This window comes from Choloepus didactylus, chromosome 4, assembly GCF_015220235.1.
Source record: "Choloepus didactylus isolate mChoDid1 chromosome 4, mChoDid1.pri, whole genome shotgun sequence".
Taxonomy (NCBI): Eukaryota; Metazoa; Chordata; class Mammalia; order Pilosa; family Megalonychidae; genus Choloepus; species Choloepus didactylus.
In genome coordinates, this window is record NC_051310.1 from 174,984,599 (window position 1) to 175,007,540 (window position 22,942).

General features: G+C 33.8%; 1 protein-coding gene across 13 annotated transcripts in view; it reads left to right on the forward strand.

The window, feature by feature from the left end:
- Positions 1–22,942, forward strand: part of MIA2 (MIA SH3 domain ER export factor 2) — a 122,369-nt gene that overhangs the window by 74,176 nt on the left and 25,251 nt on the right. For 9 of the 13 annotated variants that reach the window (XM_037834885.1, XM_037834887.1, XM_037834888.1 and 6 more), the window contains 11 exons: positions 4,100–4,222; positions 5,783–5,888; positions 7,025–7,071; positions 7,810–7,900; positions 10,835–10,973; positions 13,560–13,661; positions 15,338–15,398; positions 15,962–15,997; positions 18,483–18,550; positions 20,239–20,321; positions 21,913–22,041. In XM_037834885.1, coding sequence (XP_037690813.1) covers positions 4,100–4,222; positions 5,783–5,888; positions 7,025–7,071; positions 7,810–7,900; positions 10,835–10,973; positions 13,560–13,661; positions 15,338–15,398; positions 15,962–15,997; positions 18,483–18,550; positions 20,239–20,321; positions 21,913–22,041 — 985 coding nt within the window. The remainder of the gene's footprint in view (positions 1–4,099; positions 4,223–5,782; positions 5,889–7,024; positions 7,072–7,809; positions 7,901–10,834; positions 10,974–13,559; positions 13,662–15,337; positions 15,399–15,961; positions 15,998–18,482; positions 18,551–20,238; positions 20,322–21,912; positions 22,042–22,942) is intronic. The other 4 variants (XM_037834889.1, XM_037834896.1, XM_037834899.1 and 1 more) reach the window with 1 other exon arrangement.

Sequence of the window (22,942 nt, forward strand, 5' to 3'; positions counted from 1 at the left end):
TCTTTTGATTTGGGTGCTTGGGCTTGGGTTATCCATATCGTCTGGTTTTTTCATATGCTTTATAATTTTCTGTTGTTTTTGGCCTCGTGGCATTTGCTGAACTTGATAGGGTTCTTTTAGGGTTTGTAGACTAGTTGAAGTCCTTATCTCTAATTTATCAGATCTACAGCTTCGTGGAGTAGACTTTCTCTAACTAACCAGCAGGTGGCGTCCACGAGCCACCTGTTCTCCACAAGCCAGATCTCCCCTGCTTAGCCTTTTTGGTGAGTGGGGGAGTGAGTCTTGTGGGGCCCAATTGGTGTACCAAGCTTGCGTGTGTAGTTGGTGTTGCCTGCCCTGTATGTGGGGCGTGTTTTCTGGGCAGTCGGGGAGGGGGGGTGGCCCTAACAATCAAATCTCCCTGATGATCCTAGAGTTTTAAAGCTACTGCAATAGTCTAATCCTTCAGTTCAGTCCTGCCACAGTTTGTCTCTGCCACTGACCCACAAGTCTTTGGTATTGGCGTATGGCTCCTGAGACTTGCAAGTGGGCCCCTCTTCCAGGCTGTGCACCCCGGGTCCTCTGTTGAGGGATGACTGTGCTATGTCACAGGTGAGTGCCGTCCCCCCAGGGCAGTTCTGGGCTGCTGGGCTGTGTTGGGAGGCTCCCAGTCTGCTCAAATGATGGCTGAATGGGGCTCTGTTAATTCACACTGCTCCCCCTTCCCAGCTCTGGGACATTCAGCTGAGGTTGCAGGGAAGGCTAATGTCCACGCCCAGTTTTGTGGTGTGTGCCTGTTATTTGAAGCACTTCCGTCACACTGGGTTGTCTGGGGCAGCTCTGGGCTATGGGGCTGGTGATGGGCAGGAGTGTTTCCTGTCCACCAGGATGGTGGCTGTGAGCGGACACCCCCTTTTTCTTGGGAAGTTGTGTTGTTTAGTGAATTTTCTCAGCCACTGGATTATTGCCTTTTGTCTCAGAGCTCTCTTAGTTCTGCTCTTGACTTGACGTGCCCAAATTTCAATTCTTTGAAGCTTTCTGTATTGAGCTTCTTAGAGTAATTGTTTTAGAAAAAGCAAAAAGGATTTAAAAAAAAAAACAAAAAACAAAAAACGGCCCTCCTCAGAGATCTAATGGGTTATTGAAATGCTAATAGACAAAGCAACCAGGGCCATTAAGGAAAGGTGCACAGGGCAGAGAGATCAGCCTTGCTTCGGGATTTGCATATGCGCCTCAAGGCCTGATCTCCGCCCTTCCCCTTTCTGTGTTCACCAGAACTCCAAAAATCCTCTGCTTTTATTTTGGAGTTTTTCGTGTTGTTTTTTTTCTATGCCTGTCTCCTCTCTGCTGGGCTGGCTGCTCTCAGAGTCTCTGGTGTCTGGTCTCAGTCTATCTATGGTTGGAGTTTGAATCAGTAGAATGAGTTTCCGATAAGAGCAGCCACTGCAATTCTCCCTTCTCCTTCCTGGAGCTGACAGCCCCTCCTCCCCCGGGACTGAGCCTGGCAGGGAGGGGTGCGGGTCCCCTGGCCGCAAAAACTTACAGATTTCGCTGATCTCAGCAGTTCCACGTTTTCATGGGTGTTGTATGAAGTATGCCCAAAGACAGATTGCTCTGTGGTGTCCAGTCCACGCAGTTCCTGGCTTTTTACCTACTTTCCTGGAGGAGTAACTAAAACATACAGCTCACCAGTCTGCCATCTTGCCCCTCTAGGAGTTCTTTTTTGATTTGATTATGTCTTGCCTTATCTATCGCCCTTTTCTTGTTTCAGTGAATGTAGTGTCTTATTTTGGTGAGGATATTATTGACAGTTGTTTCAGTGTGTGGAGTTTTTTTCAGTTCCCTGAGTTGTCTTGTTTTCTTTGAGTTCCATTATTTTCTGTTTGTTTTGGCCTACATGTCTTTTATCTAAGAGGCTCTTTTTTCAGATGTCTGGAATTCATGGCTGTCTGCTCATTTAATAGTGAAGCTTTACAAATCTAATTGAAAACTCTGTTTGTTACTGATGGGCTCTACTATAGGGTACTCTGGCTAGGGTGTTTCTTTGGAGGATTTAAAGTTGTATCTTTCTGTCACTTTCCATAAGTTATCCACAATTTCCATTTGAGAGGTGTACACCTGTTTGCTAACATTTGTGGAGGCAGGGATTGCTGTTATCTTCCTGTTTATTAAGTCAACTTTCATTTAATACTTTTGTATTTTAGGATGTTACTTCAATCTTTCCCTGAGCCAGGTGTTCAAGAGTCTGTCAGTTTCCACCTCTCTGGAGAATAATAGGCTTTTGCCACTGTGTGTGTGTTTGAATGTGTGTAGGTGTGTGTATGTGAAAGAGAGGGAGAGAGAATGGGAGGGAGGGAGAAAAAGGGAGAGAGGGGAGGGGAGGGAAAGGAGAAAGAACAAGGGGGAAAGAAATAGAGAATGAGAATGAGTGTAATATATATGTGTTAGGAGAATATGGGGGCTTTCTAATTGCTTTTTATACAGATTTTTGCCCTGTATACCTCTTTTCAGTCCAACCTGTACCCCCTGTACTTGTGCCTCCAAATTGTGAGCCTTTCTGGGTGGTATAAATTCAGCCTGCTCTGGCTTCAGTTTCAGTTGTCTTTGGTCTGCTAAGTCTTTACAACTCTTTCATCTATCACTTCCCACTTAAACTCTTCTTTTGCCTCATCTCTTGTTATCTTTTTTCCTTGTGGTTTGTGCCTCCTCCCTTTATTAAAAATCTCTTTACTGTCATTTTAGTAGATTTCCAGAAAAAGTGGTGGTAAATCCTGTTTTAAGTTTTTCATGTTATAATCAGAAGGGGTTTCTCCAACGTTGAAACAAATTTCACCTAGATCCTTTTACTCTCTATATCTGCTTTCATCTAACTCTTTCTTTTTTAGTCATTAAAGTTCTTGAAATGAATTATTCTGTATTCAGCATTTCCATGTTCTAACACACTCCTTCTTGACCTTTTAAAACTGCCTGCTACATGTGAGATCGCCAGACTCTTGATCACCAAATCCAAATTTTTTTTCTTCAAATCTCATTTGTTTTTACCTGTCAGTATCATCTGATTCTCTTACACATGCATAGAAAAGAATTTGTGTTCTTTGTAGTAGGAAGTATGCTAATGAAGCCTTACTTTTCATGAGAAATCCAGTGATTACTGTTTGATAGAAAAGTTTTAAAGACTTTTAAAGATGCATGCTTATGATTCTGGATGTTTTAAATTTTTCCTCTTTTTGCTTGTCACTATATACTGTTTTATGATATGCCCCTAAATATAAAAAAAGTATTGATATATTGTGCATATATTTAATATAGTAAATAAATTTCTTTAATTTTCTCCTTAATAGTGGTATAGTATTTAGACGCTTGAATATACCATGATTCTGCTAATATCCTATTTTATTTGACATTTAGATTGTTTTTTAGGTTTTTGCTGATATTAAACATTTCTGTGGTTATCTTAGTAGCTAAGACTTTGTTTATATCCTTGATTACTTCTTTAGGTTAATTGGAGTAGAATTCCAGAGTCTAATGGCATATAATTTTTTAAGCTTTTAAAACTTTCTGCATACTGGCAAAGTGATCACTGGAAAAATTGTTTCAGTTTTCATTCCTACCAGTGACATATTAAAGGACTTATTTACTTATTTTCTTGCCAAGACTAATTACTACCTTTTTTATGTTTGCTATTTTGATAGAGAACAGTATTTACCTTTTCTATCATGTACAAAGAGTCCTTTGCTGCAGAAGTATGTACTGTAGAAGATTGTTTAGGCAGAGTCTCATCTGTTCCAGATTTGTATTTCTAAACAGCATAATGATTAAAGTAAATTTTAATACAAGTAAAGTATACTATAATATATGAGATGTAAAAATGACCAAATCTAACAAATAGGTATGTCTTAGAAAACCTTTTATTTGATCTAAATTTATTATGTAAATCAGTTGAAGAACAGATCTGTTATTTTACATTACCCCTGTTTGATAAGTTCTTTGAAACTGATACCATCATTTTTTTAAAATCATCAACATAGTGCCTTCTATAATATGTCTTAATGATCCCCTAAATAAATGAATAAGTGCATCTCCACTTAATTATGAAGATTGTTTATTTTTTTAATTTTAGCTTTTACAAGAAGTTGAAGAATGGAAAGAACAAGTGAGTGAACTTAATAAACAGAAAATAACATTTGAAGACTCCAGAGTACATGTGGAACAAGTTTTGAATGAGAAGGAAAATCAGATCAAGGTAAATGGCTCTGGTTTTAGTGACTGATTTGGTCAGAATTCTATACGAATTCTGTAATTTGAAAATTTTTGTTTTAGAAGATTTTATTTTCATAATTTATTTGGCCAAATTTGAGGATGTATACTTTTTTGGTATACTAGTAAATTATTGTCATCCTTGCTGCCAAATGCTCCTTGAAGACTCTTAGACTTGTAATTCAGTTCTGTGTGTCCTTATTTTCCTCTTCTCTGTATTTACGTAGGTATTTAGAAAGAAAGAAAGAACAGAAAATGAATTTTACTTTTTCTCTTAGGTTGCTCTTTGTTTTTGTTGATAAGAAGAGGTTGGATAGAGTTTGAGAAATCAGAGATAGTTTATATATAGTGATTAAATATCTTTAATACCTAGATTAGCTGGTGTATGCCCTTTTCACAGAGATAAATACTTTTTAAAAATAAATTTAACTGGAACTTGACTAAACATAGGGATAAAATAACCGATATTACTCTTCAGACTTGTTGATATTTTCCTACTTCTCTCCCATCCTACCACCTCACTCCCTTGTCCTACTCCTCTTTTAAATTGAATTCTTTCAGCTGCAAGCATATACTCATGTGTGAGTATCAAGTAATAAGATGTAAAACTAACATTCTGTAATCTGCGTAGTCAAGTGGATATTGTCATCGTGAAAGCTATACAGTTATGCTAATTATTTTGCTTCTACTCAAAATGTTTTCAAGATTCCAGTGTTAGGAATTTTATTTAGAATTTGGCATATTGTTTTTTTTCCCCCCAAACGTACTCTACTAAAGGGTTTAGGGTTCTTCCTATAGCAAGAATGAGATGCTACCCTCAAGCCCTGCTAAAACTTGTAAGCCATGTTGTTTGTGCCTGGAACCCTCAAGAGAGGAGATCAAAGGGTATAAATTGGAAAGCAGGGTGGGTTATAAGGTGGGTCATTCCACAGAAATACATGACAGAGTCATTTGAATTTGTAATATTAGAAAATCTTCCTTTATTCAAGAAAATTCTAAAAGCACTGTTGGAAAATCTCTAATATTCAGATTCAGATTCTTTTTTATAATGTTTTTTTCTTTAAGTTGAACTCCTCAGCTAATTATTTTCCTGAATAAATCAAATCTGAAATCTGATATTTTCATATATTATGTCTCACTTGCAGATTTGTTTGACTTCGCACAAAATTGACTTTTATGTTAATGGCCACTTATTAGGGGCATATGAAAAAAAATGCCACATAAGAAAATGTTTTATTGTTTTATAGTCACTTTCTTAAGAATGGACCATATCAAGTATTGTTTTTGATTTAGGAATAACTAGTTTTGGTTTTTAAATAGCGGGGTTAGATAGTCAATCAGTGTTATTTTGTAAGGCTATTTACATATTTTAATAACAGATAGAGAATAAGAGCTCAGGTACCATTATCTCTGGATTGATTTTTAAACTCTAACTGTATATAAACTAATTTTATATATATATATATATATATATTCAAAAGTTGTAAAGTGGTTAGTGTAAGGCATTACCCTTCCTCTTTTTTTTTCCCCTTTGCTAAATGTCAAGTCTCTGACTGAACGCTTGTTAAAGATGAAAGACTGGGCTGCTGTGTTTGGAGAAGACATCACAGATGATAACTTGGAATTGGAAATGAAGAGTGAATCAGAAAATGGTATGTCCTTAGGTATTAATCACGAATCCTCCTCTTTTGCTAAAAATAGTGACTAGCTCTTTCATTTCCTTTTAGTTCCCCATGTATACCATGTTCTTTAAACACTTGTGCTTTGGCACATCCTGTCCTTCTATAACACTCTGCCTGTCTCTCACTGCCCCTTATATTTCAGCTTCAGCTGGAACACTGCTTTTTAAGTAAATCTTTCTCCATCTCCTAAAACATACCTACAGCCTCCTTCCCCTCTGTTCTCTTTATATGTCATTCATAGCTTCATTATGGTGATTTTCATGTTGCACGATAATTGTGTCAATGTCTGTATTTCCCTGTACTGTAAGCTAATTAAATACGTGGATGAGTAGTTTGAAAAAATGAGTGAATACCTCAGGATACTTTAATCTCGGCCACCCCAAATTGTTATTCCCATTCCTGGTTGCAGTCTGGAGTTGTCAAAACTTAAGTTCACTGTAGATACCCACTGTGGTATCACACCAATTTCCTGACTTTTTTTTAAAACTTATTTTGAAAAAATTGCAAATTCACAGGAAGTTGGAAAACTAGTACAGAAAGCTCCCATGTATCCCTCACCCAGTTTTTCCCTGTGGTAGTTCTTCTCACTTTTCTCTCCTCCTGCATAATTAACAAATTTATTAAGGGCAGATGGTATGATTTTCTTCTTTTAATTTCCTTCATGATACCATTAACACAGCAGAAGAAATTTACAATCTCAAACTAAATACATATAGTTCTATCTGTACATTTTCAAATCTCCTTTTTCTTGTAAGTAATAATTTTTTTTCTAACAGAAAAGGCATGCTTCCACTCATGTTTTAGATGCTGTAGGGAATCCAAGAACAGTTAAAACTGTGCATTGTGTTTAGATGAATACCAATTCTTGTTAGAACTCTGTCCTTGAAATTGGTGCAGAAAAACCTTGTTAAATGATATTATGGTATTTATGGTGCTTTTATTGGTTAGCTTCCTGGGAGCTGGTACAAGGCCATTCTGTTTTACACCTAAATTCATTGTATCAAGAAGAGGGATTATAAGATTCTAGTTTAGTGAACTAATAAAATCATTTGGATGACTGTTGCGGCATTGTACAATTGACTGTTACATTTTTGTTTTTACTATAGATAATCAGCCAAGAGGATCTTTGAAGAAACTGATTCATGCTGCTAAGGTTTGCGTTATTGCATAGATAAAGAATTTGAAGAAAAAAATAGAACATGGATTAAACCATGTCCTTAGTAACTATCTTAAAAGTCCATTTTAGTTTCCATATATATTTAAGAAGTGATCAGAATTTTCTTCATCGGTTACTATTTGCCTTTTAATATTAACTTTAGAGATTCTTATTATTAATTTTTAAAATTTATCATAATAACATCTTCCAAGTTCTGCATTCATTGCTTTGGATTAGGAATATTTAAAAATGTTTATTTTCTCCGATACTTTCTTCTTTGTGTATTCTTCTCCCTCTTCTTTCCTATCCCTACTGCCCCAGATCCTTTTTTGAGAAGTAAATAACAGGTTCATTTTCTTCTGGTCCAACCCTTCTCCCTTCCGTCTTGGTAATGGTATCCTGATCTTTGCTGATCTCTGTGAAGTATGGGTAAATGTGATTTGAAAGCTACTTTAATCAAAAATTTATTTGTTGAAAGTAAATAGAATGAAAATAACTACTGTTTAAGCATCCTTCACTCCTTTTTTCTATCCCTATTTTGAGGTTTACAACTGTTGATGACTTTGATAGCTTTCCAGGATGGAAACTGCATTGTTGGTTTTTAGGCTGGCAGATAATTTCATCAAAGTGATACATTAGCTTCACAGGGTTAGGGATACTCTATATTGAGGCTTTAAAATTTTTTTTTTTAATAACTAATTAATGTTTCTTTTTTCCTTCTCCCATCTTTTAAAGCTAAATGCTTCTTTAAAAACCCTAGAAGGAGAAAGAAAACAAATTTATACTCAGTTATCTGAAGTAGATAAAACAAAGGAAGAGCTTACAGGTAGGAAATTGATATACTTAAACCTTTTCTAAATCAATACATCCTGTAGAGAATGGTACCATTAATTGAATCAATTTTGGAAAGATCCAATTTGATTGACTTTTACTTTGGTTAGCAGTTTGTGAAAAATTTATCCTGATTTTGTTGTTGTTGTTAATGCCTTATCAGTTTCCTTAATATTTATATAAAATTAAAATAATGAAATTATTTAAAAAAACATGTAAAATCATACTTATCTTTGAATTACAGTGTTATATGTTTGGTATGGTTTTGATGTTAAAAGTAGCACTTTGAAACTGTTATTTTATAAAATTGAGTTTTTTCCATCAGTAGCGTCTATTACTTCTGGGCCTTTTAAAGTATTTATTTTACAAAGGTTTTTAAAATAATCTTTAATTACAAAATTGATCTTCAGGCTAAGTATAGAACTACCATATGCTCTGGCAATCCCACTGCTAGGTATATACCTAAAGGAATTGAAAGCAGGGACTCAAACACATATTTGCACACCAGTGTTCACAGTGTTGTTACTCACAATTGCCAAAAGATGGAAGCAACCCAATCATAAGTTGAGAACTTCCGATAATCACATAAGCCAAATAAAATGTGGTATATACACACAGTAGACTATTACTCGGTATAAGAAGGAGCAAAGTCCTGATATGTGTTGCAGCATGGATGAACTTTGAAGACATTATGTTGAATGATATAAAATAAGCCAGACACAAAAGGACAAATATTGTATGAGTTCACTGATTTGAAATAATTAGAATAAGCAAACTCATAGACTCAGAATCTAGAATATGGGCTACGAGGAACAGGGTGGGGATGGGGAATGTGAAGTTAAGGCTTAAAATGTACAGCTTTCCTGTTTGGAATGATGGAGATGTTTTGATGATGGATATTGGTGATGGTAGCACAGCAATGTGAATGCAATTAACAGTATTGAAATATGTATCTGAATATAATTAAAAGGGGACTGTTAGATTGTATGGTGACAGAATAAAAATTTTTAAAAAAATCCTTGGAACTACGCTATACAAACAGTGAACCCTAAGTTAAACTATGGACTATAATAGTACAATTATAAAAATATGCTGTCATCAAGTGTAATATGTTCCACAGCAATGCAGTGTGTTGGTGGTACGGTGATATACAGGAATCCTGTATGTTATGCATGATTGTTCTATAAATCCACAACTTCTCTAATAAAGAAAAAAAATTTAAAAGAACACAGAAATCCACAATAATGTTGTATGAGGTTAATAATGTATCAACTAAATCTTAACAGTTTAAAGTGTTAAAATTTTTTCCTCATGGAATTAAAAATAAAATTTATTTCCACTTTTAAAAAAATTGATCTTCAGTAGTGGTACTGCTCTAGTTTATAGATCTTGCAGCATAGTTTGTTCCTTAAACATACATGTACAGTGTATTAACACATACAGGAGTGATGCTAGACCTATAGAGCTATTTTTTGTTTTTCATTGAAACATTCCTATTTTTTGCTGATAGGGTTTTGTATTCTTAAAAAAGTAAGCAGGTTCTACCGGTTGTGTTTGAAATTTTTTTAGATTGGTATAACATCTCATTTTTGTAAAAAAAAAAAAAAAATCTACCACATACATTTTCATAACAAAAGATTATCAGGGCATATGTAAATGTCAGCAGTGATTATCTTTGAATATGGGATTATAGGCAACTTTTAATTTTCTTTTTGCTTCTCTGTGTTTTCAGATATTTCTTCAATGAGTGAACTGTATTTATAGCAAAATACATTTTTTAAAAGGTTGTATCACTGAAGATACAGATTATAAAAAAATTATCATAGCCCTCTTCACATGATACTGATAGTTGGATTTGGATTTTGAAAAACATTAGCGTTAAATTCTTTAAAAGTTTTGTTATATATAAAGCATAGTGCCAGAAGCCATGGAAGATTCACAGAAGGAAAAGATATGGACCCTGCTTTCGAGGAAGCTTTATTTTCCTATAGTAACAGATTTTCACTGAGGGGCTGTGTGTAGTAAGTGATGGAGTAGTAAGGCATTTGCTCACCAGTTACTCCACCCCTGAATACCATTTCTTGGCAAATCTTTATTCTTTCCTAAAAGTAATATTTGGACACACTATTTCTGCCTGTACCCTTCTTCCAAATCTAACTTTCTATTTTTAATAAACCATGGAAGATAAATTTCTGTAATTGATCTTCTATTCATAACTTTAAAGTTTTCTTCTAAACTCATTTCCCCTTTGCTCCCTACCTTTTTTGGGTAATTATTTACATTGCTTCTTTAAGATACAGAAAATTTGAAACAGAATAGTTACAGTAGAAGTACAAAAATACAATGGAGATTTAGATGTTAGTTTATATGTTTTGTTTTCTTTTGTTTTTATAGGAGGATCCAATTCTTTGTTAAGTGACTGTTCTTAGTAATGGTTTTAGAGCCTAGGCCAACAATTTTTTTCTGGTATGGATTTGAAAATTTTGGTGGAAAGACAGATAAATATAAGTTTTTGCACATTTAATCATTTAATATTAACACATTTATTTAAAATATCATTTTGGTCTGTACTTTTAATTAATAAATGTTTTAAATGATTTTGTATTGTATTAAGATTTGTGGTGGTGAGTTACATCATATTTTGGAAAATGGTGTCTAAAAAATAGGTGCTAGAATTAGAATATTGAAGGTTTTGGGAAACCTATAAATAACAAAAAAATTTAAAACAATTTATATTGCACTTTAATGAAAGTATTAAAAATCGTTTGGTGAACAAAAATACCTCAGATTGTTTTGTTGTTGGAAAGAAGAGTGTACAGCCTTTAATTTAATAATAATTTATTTTTCATAATTTTTATCTTTCTGAAATGTTAATGTGCAACTCAAAATATTTACTCCTTTAATTGTGACTTTAAAAATTTTTGTATAGAACGTATGAAAAATCTCCAGACTGAGCAGGCATCTTTGCAGTCAGAAAATATACAAGTTGAAACTGAGAATCAGAAGCTTCAGCAGAAACTGAATGTAATGACTGAACTATATCAAGAAAATGAAATGAAATTGCACAGGTAATAAAAATTACATTGATAACTCTATTGAATAGTAAGTAAAATAGCTTAAAATTGTATATTGCACATTTGGCTTATGTGATTATTGGAAGTTCTCAATTTATGATTGGGTTATATTTCATTAATTCATTATTAAGAAAGTTCTTTGATCTTGAACCTTTCTTCATAAAAGAAAATGTTGGTAAATGATGTTGGAATTCCTAGGCTAGGTCACATAAGTCTATAACTTTTAATAAATAACTAGCAAATTCTTGCCTTAAACTACCTAATGTTGGCAGGCTAAGTCAGGGAATCTGGGTGGATGTGCTAGTGATTAACCTACCCATTAATTCTATCTCTGATATATCTAAAATCGACCCCAAACCCATGGTGTTCAACTTGCTTCTGCCCCATTGTGTCTTCTCAGTAAATGGCAAAGTCATTTGCCTAGTTGCTTAGGGCAGCTTTTCAAGCCATCTTTGACTTCTCTCTTTCTCATATATCCCATATTCATTCTATCATTAAATCTTGTCAGCTTTCCTATATCTTGAATCTGATCACTTTTGACCACCTCCTGTGTTACTACTCTGTTCCAAGTCAACCTCCTTTAGTACCTGGTTTATTGTAGTAGCCTCATGAGTGGTCTCCCTCCCTCCACCCTTAACTTCCTGCACAGTGTTTTCTATGCAGTACAGAGAATGGTCCTTCTAAAACATAAATTATATGTCTTGTCACTCTCTTGCTCAGGATCCCCAAGAGCCTTCATATCACATTCAGAGTTTAATTTAAAGTTTTTTTTATCATGGCCTACAAGACCCTACAAGATCTGAGCCCTGGCTTCTTCTTTAATCTTAGCTTATTCGTTTTCTTTTCTTCTTACTACCCTTGAGCCACATTGACCATCTCCATGATCTTTAGCATTCCAGGCACATCTGTACCTTAGGGCATTTGTGCTTTGCTTTTTATTCCTAGAATAGTGTTCCTTTATGTATTTCCATGGTTTAATCCCTCATTTCATTTGGATCTAGGTTCAACTCCTCAGAGAATCCTTCTCTGACTACTGTAACTAAAATAATACCTGCCATTCTCTATTCCTTTATCTTGTTTTATTTTTCTTCATAGCTGTTATCATTCTTTGACATTTTATTGATTGATTGTTTTTATTTTCTGTATTCCCATATTAAATGTAAGTTCCAATAATACTTTATATTCTTCTTTTCTTTATTCCCGGAGCCTAAAACTATGCCTGGCTCATAGTAGCTATTCATTAAGTATTCGTTTCAGATCACTGGGTTTCCTTTTAGAGTGTCATTTCCATCATTACTCAGCCCCCTAGATTCAAGGAGAGGGAACATAGACCTAATCTTCCAGTGGGAAGGATGTCAAAGAATTTCTGGCCATCTTTCATCTATCTTGTCTATAAAAATTCACCTCCCTCCCTATCATACAATCTTACTTTTCCTGAGAGAGAAGATGACTTTTCTTTTCTTATGACACTATATAATGATTGACCTAGGAGGCGGTTACCTTGTAAGCAACAAGTAAATGTAACGGTAGAATATAAAACATTTACTGATGTCCTGTGGGATTTCTTCAGCATTTTGTCTTGTTCTTCTCCAAAAGTTCATGAAGGAGTGGCAACATCCATAGTTAGGACTCCAAATGTATTTCCTCTGGTGTTCAATAACTATTTCTTGAGTGATCACTGTTATTAATGACGACTATGTGAAAGAACATAGGCAATATAGTATAGTGACGTCACTACTTGCTAGCTGTGTGCCTTGATCCAGTTAGTCTCTGTGTTTCATTTTCTTTTTGTATGATGGTAATAATAATAAATGCCCTTCTTATAGAGCTGTTGTGATCACTAAATAAGATAATACATGTAAAGTTCTAAGAGCAGGTTCTGGTACATACTCACTGCTCAATAAGTTAGCTATTATTATTAAAGTGCTAGAAGTAGTAAGTAGGACTACCATGACTACTTTTACTTACTTTATGTTCATTATAAGTTATTCTTTGTGAACTGTCTCAGACACCTAATCATTATTTTTTAACAATCCCAGTTTAAAAATTATAAGAACACAGTTCATTAGTTGATCAGTTTTTATTTAATACATTTAATCCTGCTTTATACAGGAAGGCATGATAAATGATACAATAGTCATAAGTTTTTATTGGTATTTACCTTTGATAATCTTATTTTCAAGATAATTTTTATAGAAAACTCTCTTGAAAGTTACTATAAACTGGTGATCGTATACAAGCTGCTTTATAATTTGAGTTTATAAGTTAAATTTTACATAAGGTAATGAATGGTGGTGATAGCACAACATTGTGAAGGTAATTAACATCTCAGAATTGTATACTTGAAAGTGGCTAAAATGGGAAATTTTCTGTTGTGTATGTTATCAGAATAAAAATAATAGAAAATATAACCATAGAATTGTAAAAAATATCCCATATGAATATTTATACAGGTACTTTTTTTTTTCTTGCAGTAATGTTTCTAGTGGCATTATGCGAATTGCTTTATGGGGCACACCCGTTGTGATATAATTGATTATTTTATGACATATATTAAAAAAAAACACTTTTTGTTTTAAGGAAATTAACTGTAGAGGAAAACTGCCGATTAGAGAAAGAGGAGAAACTTTCCAAAGTAGATGAAAGGATCAGCTGTGCAGCTGAAGAGCTGGAGACCTACAGGTATTAAATCTATTTTGCCCCTTCCTTTTTGGGGTGAGCGGGTTATCCAAAAATTCAATACCAGAAAAAATTAGAAAGCAACCAAAAATAAATAAAACAACTTATTTTTAATTACTTTTTATTAGATGTCTTGCTCTTATGCAAATATACAGCAAGCATAGAAAGGAAGAAATGTCTTCCTTTCAATGTGTGTGATTTTAAATCTCACATTAGTTAGACTTTGAATATGGGCAATCCTATTTTATGTAATGTCAAGAAAACTGAATAGCCATTCATTTCAAGGTCTTTCCTCTTTGGTTCAGTTGGGAAAGAATGTATACAGTATCAATGAATTTTAAAAGCCTTCGACAAAAAGAAGAGTAAGCCAAAATTAACTCTCTGATGAAGTGTTTATAAGCTTATATATCAAATTTCTACCTTGGCTTAATCCTCATTGGATCCAAGGGAATAATGGAAAATTTAGAAATAAAAAGGGGCACAATTATACAATTATCTGCAGTGCCCCTCCATTTTACCATAGGAAGAGAAAGCTTGGGTTTTATCCAAAAGAAGGAATTATCTTATTAACATTAACATAAGATAATGTTAATAATTCTCTTAACATTTTTACTTACTAAAGGTCTTTAATTTCCTAGAATTCTATTAAGATTACAGATATCTGAATAATTCTCCCAAAATTATGTGTCTTAAAAAGTAAACCAACATAGCAAATAAATCTTTGCAGTAACCTTTGGATTAGGTAAACCCATGTAGTATTCTTAATGCTTAATGTTAAAAATATACCAGGAAGGAATATACTTTAGAATCTTTCTCTTTTTTTAAATTAGTGAAGTGGGTTTACAGAACAATCTTGCATAAAATACAAGTTTCCCATTACCACGTTTTAGTTTGCTAAAGCTGCCAGAATGCTCCAGAAATGGGTTGGCTTTTAACAATGGGGATTTATTAAATTACAAGTATAATTCTAAGGCTGTGAAAATGTCCACATTAAGGTAGCAATGAGAGGATACCATCTCTGAAGAAAGGCTGCTGGCATCTAGGGTTCCTCTGTCAGAGAGCAAGGCACATGGCTGCCGTCTTCTGGTCCTTTGCTCCCGGCTTTCCTTGCTTTCAGCTTCTAGTTCTAGTGGCTTTCTCGCTGAGCATCTGTGGGTCCTCTCTTAGCATCTCTGGAGTATTCTCTCTAAACTCCCTCTCTCTCTGTGTGTTTTCTGCTTTTTAATCTTCTCATAAAGGGCTCCAGTAAGGATTAAGACCCACCTTGAATTGGGTAGGTCACATCTCAGTTGAAACAATATAACCAGAAGGTCCCGCCCACAATAGGGTCTTGCACCTACAAGAATGGATTAAAAGAACATGGACTCTTATGGGGTACATAACAGCTCCAAACTACCACACCACTCTATTATTAACACCTTGCATTGGTGTGGTACATTTGTTACAATTGATGAAAGCATATTTTTATACTTGTACTGTTAACTGTAGTCCATGGTTTAACTTAGAGTTCACTGTTAGAACCTCTTAAAGGTGGTTATTTCTAAACAAGTGGAGTTCTAAATTTATTTTTCACATGATATAGCACTCTGGGTGTTTTAATGAATATTTTTAGTAGGGACAGTGCATGAGATCATTTCTTAGCATATGTTAATAGTAGAATAATTATTTGTTTTTTATAGAAAACGAGCCAGAGATCTTGAAGAAGAATTGGAAAGAACCATTCATTCTTATCAAGGGCAGGTATATGTGTGTGTGTGTGTGTGTGTAATTGTGTGTAAAATAATTCTAATTTGTTTGAATTGGTATCTTTATTTTCGTGCAGCAGTATAGGTACTTGACTAGTTTTACACCTCACCTGAGGTGTTTGCATGTAGCTGTAGAACGTTAACGGGGAGACAGGGATTCTGGGGAAAGAGACCTTGTTCAAAGTGGTCATGTCTCCTATTTTGGAAACATGGACTGCATCATGTAAATAAACATATATCAAATATGGGGTCTCTCATTCAGTCAGGCTGGATTTCTTATTTCTTAATTGGCAACTCGTGTTGTAATTGGTTATTGCATAAGGTGGAAATTTTTTAGACAAAAGTTTTAATTGTCTTTGTTTTTTTTTTTTTAAGTTTAATGGGGTTGATCATGTGTGCATAAAAATTTGCTTTAAGGTTGTTCTTACTAAACTTTTTAGAACTGCTTGGAAATTTTTGAATTTATAAGTGAAGCACTAAATCTTAGTGGTGTATGTGAATATTTTTTAACTTAAGAAAAATATTTTTCAGGAATGTTTTAATCACTTTCTTTTTCAGATTATTTCCCATGAGAAAAAAGCTCATGATAATTGGGTAAGTTAAATTCTCCTACACTTTTCTGTCAAATAGTGCTTCTTTTCAGAAAATACACTGCTCATTTAAATTAGGTGGACATAAAGGTAGTAGTTAAAAAAAAAACAGCTTCTTTTAAATTTGCCTATGGTGAAATTATGTTCTTTTTGAGCTAAATAGTTGGCTACAAAACAGTCATTCACAAAATCTGGCTTTTCCTTCTCTGCTTTCAGCACATTGCTTCTTTGCAGGAAGCTTATACATTTTCTGGAGTGAGGTCAGGGTAATGTAATGTTCATGGATTCATTGTTTTAGGGCATTAGCTTGCCACTAATTAGTTGTGGACGAACTACTTAAAATTCTCTGGGCTTGTTTATTCATTTATAAAACAATGGGATTGGATTTAGTGACATTTAAAGTCCCTTATAATCACTTTATCTGATTCTGAGTGTTGTATTACTTGGTGCACATTAAGAAAAGGGCCATCCTGAGAAATAGCATGCCAGTGCTCCAGAGGAACTATATGAGGAAATGATAAGGATTTAGATTTTGAGTAGTTACAAGAAAGACCTTTCTAACATGTAGAACTTTGTAAAGACCTGTTGTATTTTAATAGGTCATTTGGAGGAGCTGTTAACTATAAGTGTTCAAGGGGGAGGCAATTTGTACAGAGGGTGAAGACATGGGGTCTAGGATCAGCCTGTCTTTGTTGGTATCCTGGCACCATTACTTAATGCCAGTTTCCTGCCTATCAGATAGAGATATCAGTAGTATCTATTTCATAGGGATATTGTGATAAGTAAGATAATCGAGTTAAGCCTGTTAAAAACTTTGTTTGTTTCTACATTTTTGTTACAATTTCAAGTTACTTCTCCATTGAGCATTTCTTTGATCCATCCTGTTAGACTTAATCTTTTCTTCCTCTGAATACGTTGTTTTTATGTATCCTATGGCAAGTATCCTATCTTTACTGAGATCATTTATGCTTGTCCTTGCTGAAAGATTTAAGCTCCGTAAGTTAAGATCTATAACATTTTTCTTAACACCTGCACCTAATAGAATGCTTTGCATGTTTAAGTATTCGATATTTGAATTCAGTGCTTTAGAAAACACTGTGGTCATTCACTGAAATTGAAGTTTTACCTAGCTTTTAAATATGATTTCAAACATCTGTAATCATTTACCGTCAGTTTATTTTACATTTTGTTGAGGTATAGCACTATACATTGATAACACTATAATGATAGTAGAACTTACTTATGGCTTATTAACTGTGCATTTTTTGTTACTTACACTTAAGAGTAAATAAGTTATACTGTACTGTGTAAAAACATTTTAAAGTAATTTTGGTTCTGCTCTGTTAAAACTTAGTATTTTATTAACTAAAATTGTAATTGTTGTAATATTTTCTATTTTATTAATATGACATTAATTGTATGAATATATGTTAGAAAAATATATGAATAGGATCTTTTTGATAGGGAGTGCTAAAATGATTAAGCTGTGGTTTCCATGAATATTATAATAATTTATTCTTTGACCAGTTAAAGTCAGTTCTCATATGTAGTTCACAATTTTCAGTGAACTCAAATTTGATAGTTTAGATTTTTTTCTTGTGAAAACATATGATTATAGTACTTTTACCTGCCTTCATGTGATAGATTTATTTTCCCTAATGGATTGCATTAGTTTGGAGGCCTGATGTTCCACACACTGCTGCTTCTAATCTGGAGAGTCCACAGAATGACTGGGAAACATGCAGTATTCCTTACAGATTTAACCTTTGCCCACAACTATTTGTGAATATTGCGTGTTCTTAGTACTTACTATAGGTTTAAGCATTGTTTTCTACAGCATAAATGCTCTCATTTTCTAACTTCTTATTTTATTAAAAGTGTTGTTTTCTACAGTATTTTATTAAATAAAAATGTTACTAAACGAATATAATGTTTTAGGAATATATCTACAGTGCCATGTAATTAATAGGCATTCAACATGCTTTGATTTTATTCAGCCATTTAAATAACGGCCTGTACTACCATGCTGTGAAAGTCATTTGGACCTTTACGGTTTCACAGAATTATAGTGGTTTCTCTCGAGAGCTGGTTACCTTGTTCCATAGCCTTTACTGCATGCTAATGATTGTGAGTCTCATTTCCATTGCCCCAAACCTGGGTCCTCTGCATTGTTCTTTTCATGTTATGGGGATATTACAGTCTCTGATAATGTTAATTCTTGGATTTCACATCGTATAAACAGCATTCAATGACAAATACATGATTAACCTCCAGCCTGACAGTTTTTTAGGCTCATGTCCTCTGGTTACATGAAATTCATTACCTTTTTAAATAATTCCCTAAATTAAAAAAATTTTACATTGAGTTTACTGAAATGGATACTTAAGTGACTGTGATATTTGTTATACCGTCAGTGTGATGTTTATATATGCCTAGAATTCATTTAACTTTGTATAAATGTATTTTTAAAATATATTATTTGCTTTAAGTTGGCAGCTCGGACTGCAGAAAGAAACCTCAATGATTTAAGGAAGGAAAATGCTCAAAACAGACAAAAGTGAGTATCTTTGTGAGAACACTTTTAAAAACTTTAAATTAGGTATTACTTCTATAAGGATAAACAAGAAAATTTGCAGTGATCCAGCATATCTAGTTGTGAAATAGCTACTAGTTTTATAGTGGCTAGTTTTTGGTTTAAAATACTTGCCTTAGGGAGGGGACTAAAATGGACTTAAGGGAAACTGTTCACAGATGCTTCTGTAAAAGTATAACTTAAAAATTTTTAAAAAGTCAGTACAGGTGAAGGGAGATTAAGAGGTGTTCTAGTTTGCTGATGCTGCCCATTTTATGCAAAATACCGGAAGTGGATTGGCTTTTATAAAGGGGGTTTATTTGGTTATAAAGTTACAGTCTTAAGGCCATAAAGTGTCCAAGGTAAGGGAGTACTTTCACTGAAGGATGGCCATAGGTGTCCGGAAAACCTCTGTTAGCTCAGAAGGCTCATGGCTGGCATCCACTTGTTCCCCAGGTTACATTTCAAAATGGGGCATTTTGTCCTCTCTTAGCTGCAGCTCCTCTTCAAAATGTCACACTCAGTTGCTCTAGTAAACTAATCAAGGCCCACCCTGAATGGGTAGGGCCATACCTCCATGGAAATTATCTAATCGAGTTATCACCTACAGTTGGGTGGGTCACATCTCCATGGAAACACTCAAAGAATTACAATCTAATCAACACTAATAAGTCTGCTCACACAAGATTACATCAAAGATAATGGCATTTTGGGGGACATAATACATTCACACTGGCACAGAGGGTTGGAAGAGAATGGATGAATGTCTCTGATATGGTATTTGTCAGAGTGTCAGCATTTCTTAGTGGATAAGTAGAAAGAATACATGTTTATTATCTCTCTTACCCCCTGGTTTTATTGTATTGAGTGGCATTGTTTTACAACCAGAAAGTGAAAGGGAGAATAGAAGTATGCAATGTGCAATAGAATGGAAGAGTAAATGTTTCTCTTTGAAGATGGTAACAGTCTTCCCAGAGCGTTATTTCTTACCAGAATGTACTATTGCCATTATCCATTATTAGTTTTATTCTACTTGCTTATCTTTTTTCCTCTCACAAATTAAAATCAAATGATTAAGTGTTGTATTTCAGATGTGATGTTCAAGAACTAGGAATAAGTTTCTATTAAGATGTCATATTTCATATAAAAAGTTTAGGATTAAAATAATAGGATGTTGGCTTTCCAATTTTATATTATGATTGGAATCGTACGGGTCACATTACAATGGAAAGCATGCATGACTCAGAGCCAGGAACTCTGTGTTTTAATCCTGGCACATTAATTTTGAATAACTCAAACTCCTAGCCTCAGTTTCCTTAGTTGTAAAATGAGAACCTTCAACTGGTTGACCCTGGAAGTTGCTTTTATTTCTAAAATTTGGATTCTATCATACAGTATTTATTGCAGTCTCGTTTTGAAAAAAGAAACAAAACAACTCCAAATGTCAACAAAACATTTTTTGTCATTAGACAAAAATAAAACTTGTTACCCCAAAATAAGGAGAGGGAGGTAAAGAAAGGTGTTTTGGGCAGAATAATTTTAGGGGAACTGTTTCTTCTGTGCATATCTTGAGATAGTGAAGAGTAGCTTGTACTTGGCAGTGGCATTTTTCTTGTAATGTGAGTGCCTTCTGTTGGATCAGTAACTTAGCAATGCTTGTTCTTTATTTGCAGATTAACTGAAGCAGAGTTTAAATTTGAACTTTTAGAAAAAGATCCTTATGCGCTTGATGTTCCAAGTACAGCATTTGTCAGAGGTAGTCTTTTTTTTTTAAATCCCTACTTTAAAATACATATGTATCTATCTATTACACATATAGTTTATATTAGTGTAAATTAATGCTATTATTTATAAATACAGTAGATTTAGGATTCTAGTCTGAGCCTTCCAGCAAACTCAAAGTGTCTGCGTTTTGTTTCCCTCGCAATAATGGAAATAACTTCTGTCTTTTTTTCAGTGGGATTTGTAAGATGATATTTATTTAGTATCTTGAACTCTAAAAATGAAGTACCTGGCACCTAGTAGGTACTAAGTAACTAGTTTTTGGAAGAATGAATGAATAAGAGAATATGGAATAGCATTGTGACTCTTTACTTATAATTGTAATGGAAAAATGAGGATTAAAGAGTCTGCTTTAATTATTGAAAGGTATTAATTTAAAAAGCTGGGAATACCTTAATAATCTGAGTTTTGATTGTTTAATTAAACCCAATAGAGGGCCACTTCTGTGGAAGATGTATGTAATATTTCTGTCAATTCATTACTGAGTTAGCATTTTTAATGATCTCATACTATTCCAAATAGTTTAGATTTTTCAAAATAATTTGGTTGAATTGGAATTAAGCTCCTGAGGCAGTGAAAAGAAACCTATCTTTTACATGGGTAGAATCCCATTTTAATAACGTTTGAAAAGTTATAAAAACCACTTTGTTAATAGTCAAATTTTATTAAAATGAAAGTCTTATCTCTACATTTAAAAATATCAGATTACTGTGAATTTCAAATAGTAACAAAGCTTTGAGTAGGAGAAATTATACAGAATGGAAATTTTGTTTGAACCCAGTGCAAAAGCCTCAGGGTATATAATGTTTTGATCTTTTGTTATAATTGCATTTGAATTTTATATGAACTACACTTAATAAAATTTAGCATGTTTTATAAATGTTATTTTGGTGATATTTTAAGTTTATTGTTATGTTTGAACTTTAAAAGCATACCGTTATTTGGGAATGGTGAAGTTTGTAAAATGATAGGGCTCTTGGTTAGAGATAGGGTGATTTATTCCTTGAATTAGTATATGTAAACTGAGTTTTAGTCAGTCAAAAGTGATTTCTAATGCTTCAGAGTATTTTGTGCATTTTTCTCCTTTTCAAAATGTGAACTTTCCTCAAACAGTTCATGGCCCAAAGTAGCCCATTTGGCATAGCACTGATTTAAACCGAGTTTTTCCATGTTATAACCTTCACCAGCTGAAATATCTGGAAGCATTGTGCCATTAAAAACCAAACCAAACCTTACCCCTCCCCACCAATCCTCTTATAACTCTAAAATATCATCAATATCTTATTGCTTAATATTGTATGATGATTTAACTATGTCAGTTACCAAGGGGATTATGTTTGTATTGACTGAAGTGTCCATTTGGTAGATAAATTTTACAATAGAGGGTTCTGTATTTAATTCTATCCCATATTAGCACAACACTAGGCAGAGTTAGTATTCAGGAGATGGATTAAATTTAAATTGGCAAAAGGATGACTTGATGGTAATTATTGAAATGGGATTCTAACTCGGCAGTGTAGTTAACTGAAACTATGAATTAAAATATGTTGTTTTAATTATTCCAGAACATTCCCCATATGGTCCCTCACCATTGGGTCGGCCTTCATCTGAAACGAGAGCTTTTCTCTCCCCTCCAACTTTGTTGGAGGGTCCTCTCAGACTCTCACCTTTGCTTCCAGGGGGAGGAGGAAGAGGTATATTGTTTAAACATCTTTATTACTCTAGATTTCTTCCTTACTTGTATTTTCATCTCACTATCTTTGAAATGATCTGTAAAATAAACGTTTGAAAAATACAAGTATGCCTTGCACTTATTATGGGTTACATTTTTGGTAAAGGAGCTCTATGATATCTGATTTTAATATAGTGTTCTCTTAGAAACAGTGTTATAATAGATTACATTTTGATCAAAGATTTGATGCATATCTTTTTAAACCATATTTTTGACTTCTTAAAAACTAATATACTATATAATATAAAACTTTATAAAGAATACATAAAATAACAGAATAACCTAGCATAAAATTGTATGTTGATGAACCATTATTACAGTGTAGAATATTTTATCTTTTCTTTTTTAACTCACTGTCATGAGAATCTGAAAGTTGAAAGAACGCTTTTTTGAGTTAGGGAATTCAGAAAAGCTCTTGTGGGCAGAGTTTTGATAAACATCTTTTGGGTACCTAAATCATTTGTTACTATGTTGAGAAACCAACCCAAAGTCGTCTTTTTTGTTACCTCCATACAGGTTTTTTGAGACTGTCCCTAGCTGTAAACATTAGTGCTTGTTCTTTCTGCATTCACCTCATCAATACAGATTCTGGTATTAAAAAAGGCATTTGTACCTTTAAACACTCCTGTGTGCCTGGAGTTTTCCTCTTTCAATCTCTCACCATGCTTTTTCACTTTGTCAAGTTGCTTTAATGTTTTACCTTGAATTGTGGCAAAATTTAAAAAAAGTAGAGCTCTATTTATTCCAAACTCATCAAAATAAAAAGTCTTAGTTTTTCAGCCCCAACTCTGTTTTGTAAGAGCTGATAGTATTCTTCACCAATGAAATGTCCTTTTCCCCTTTTTTTATCAGTTATTTTAACA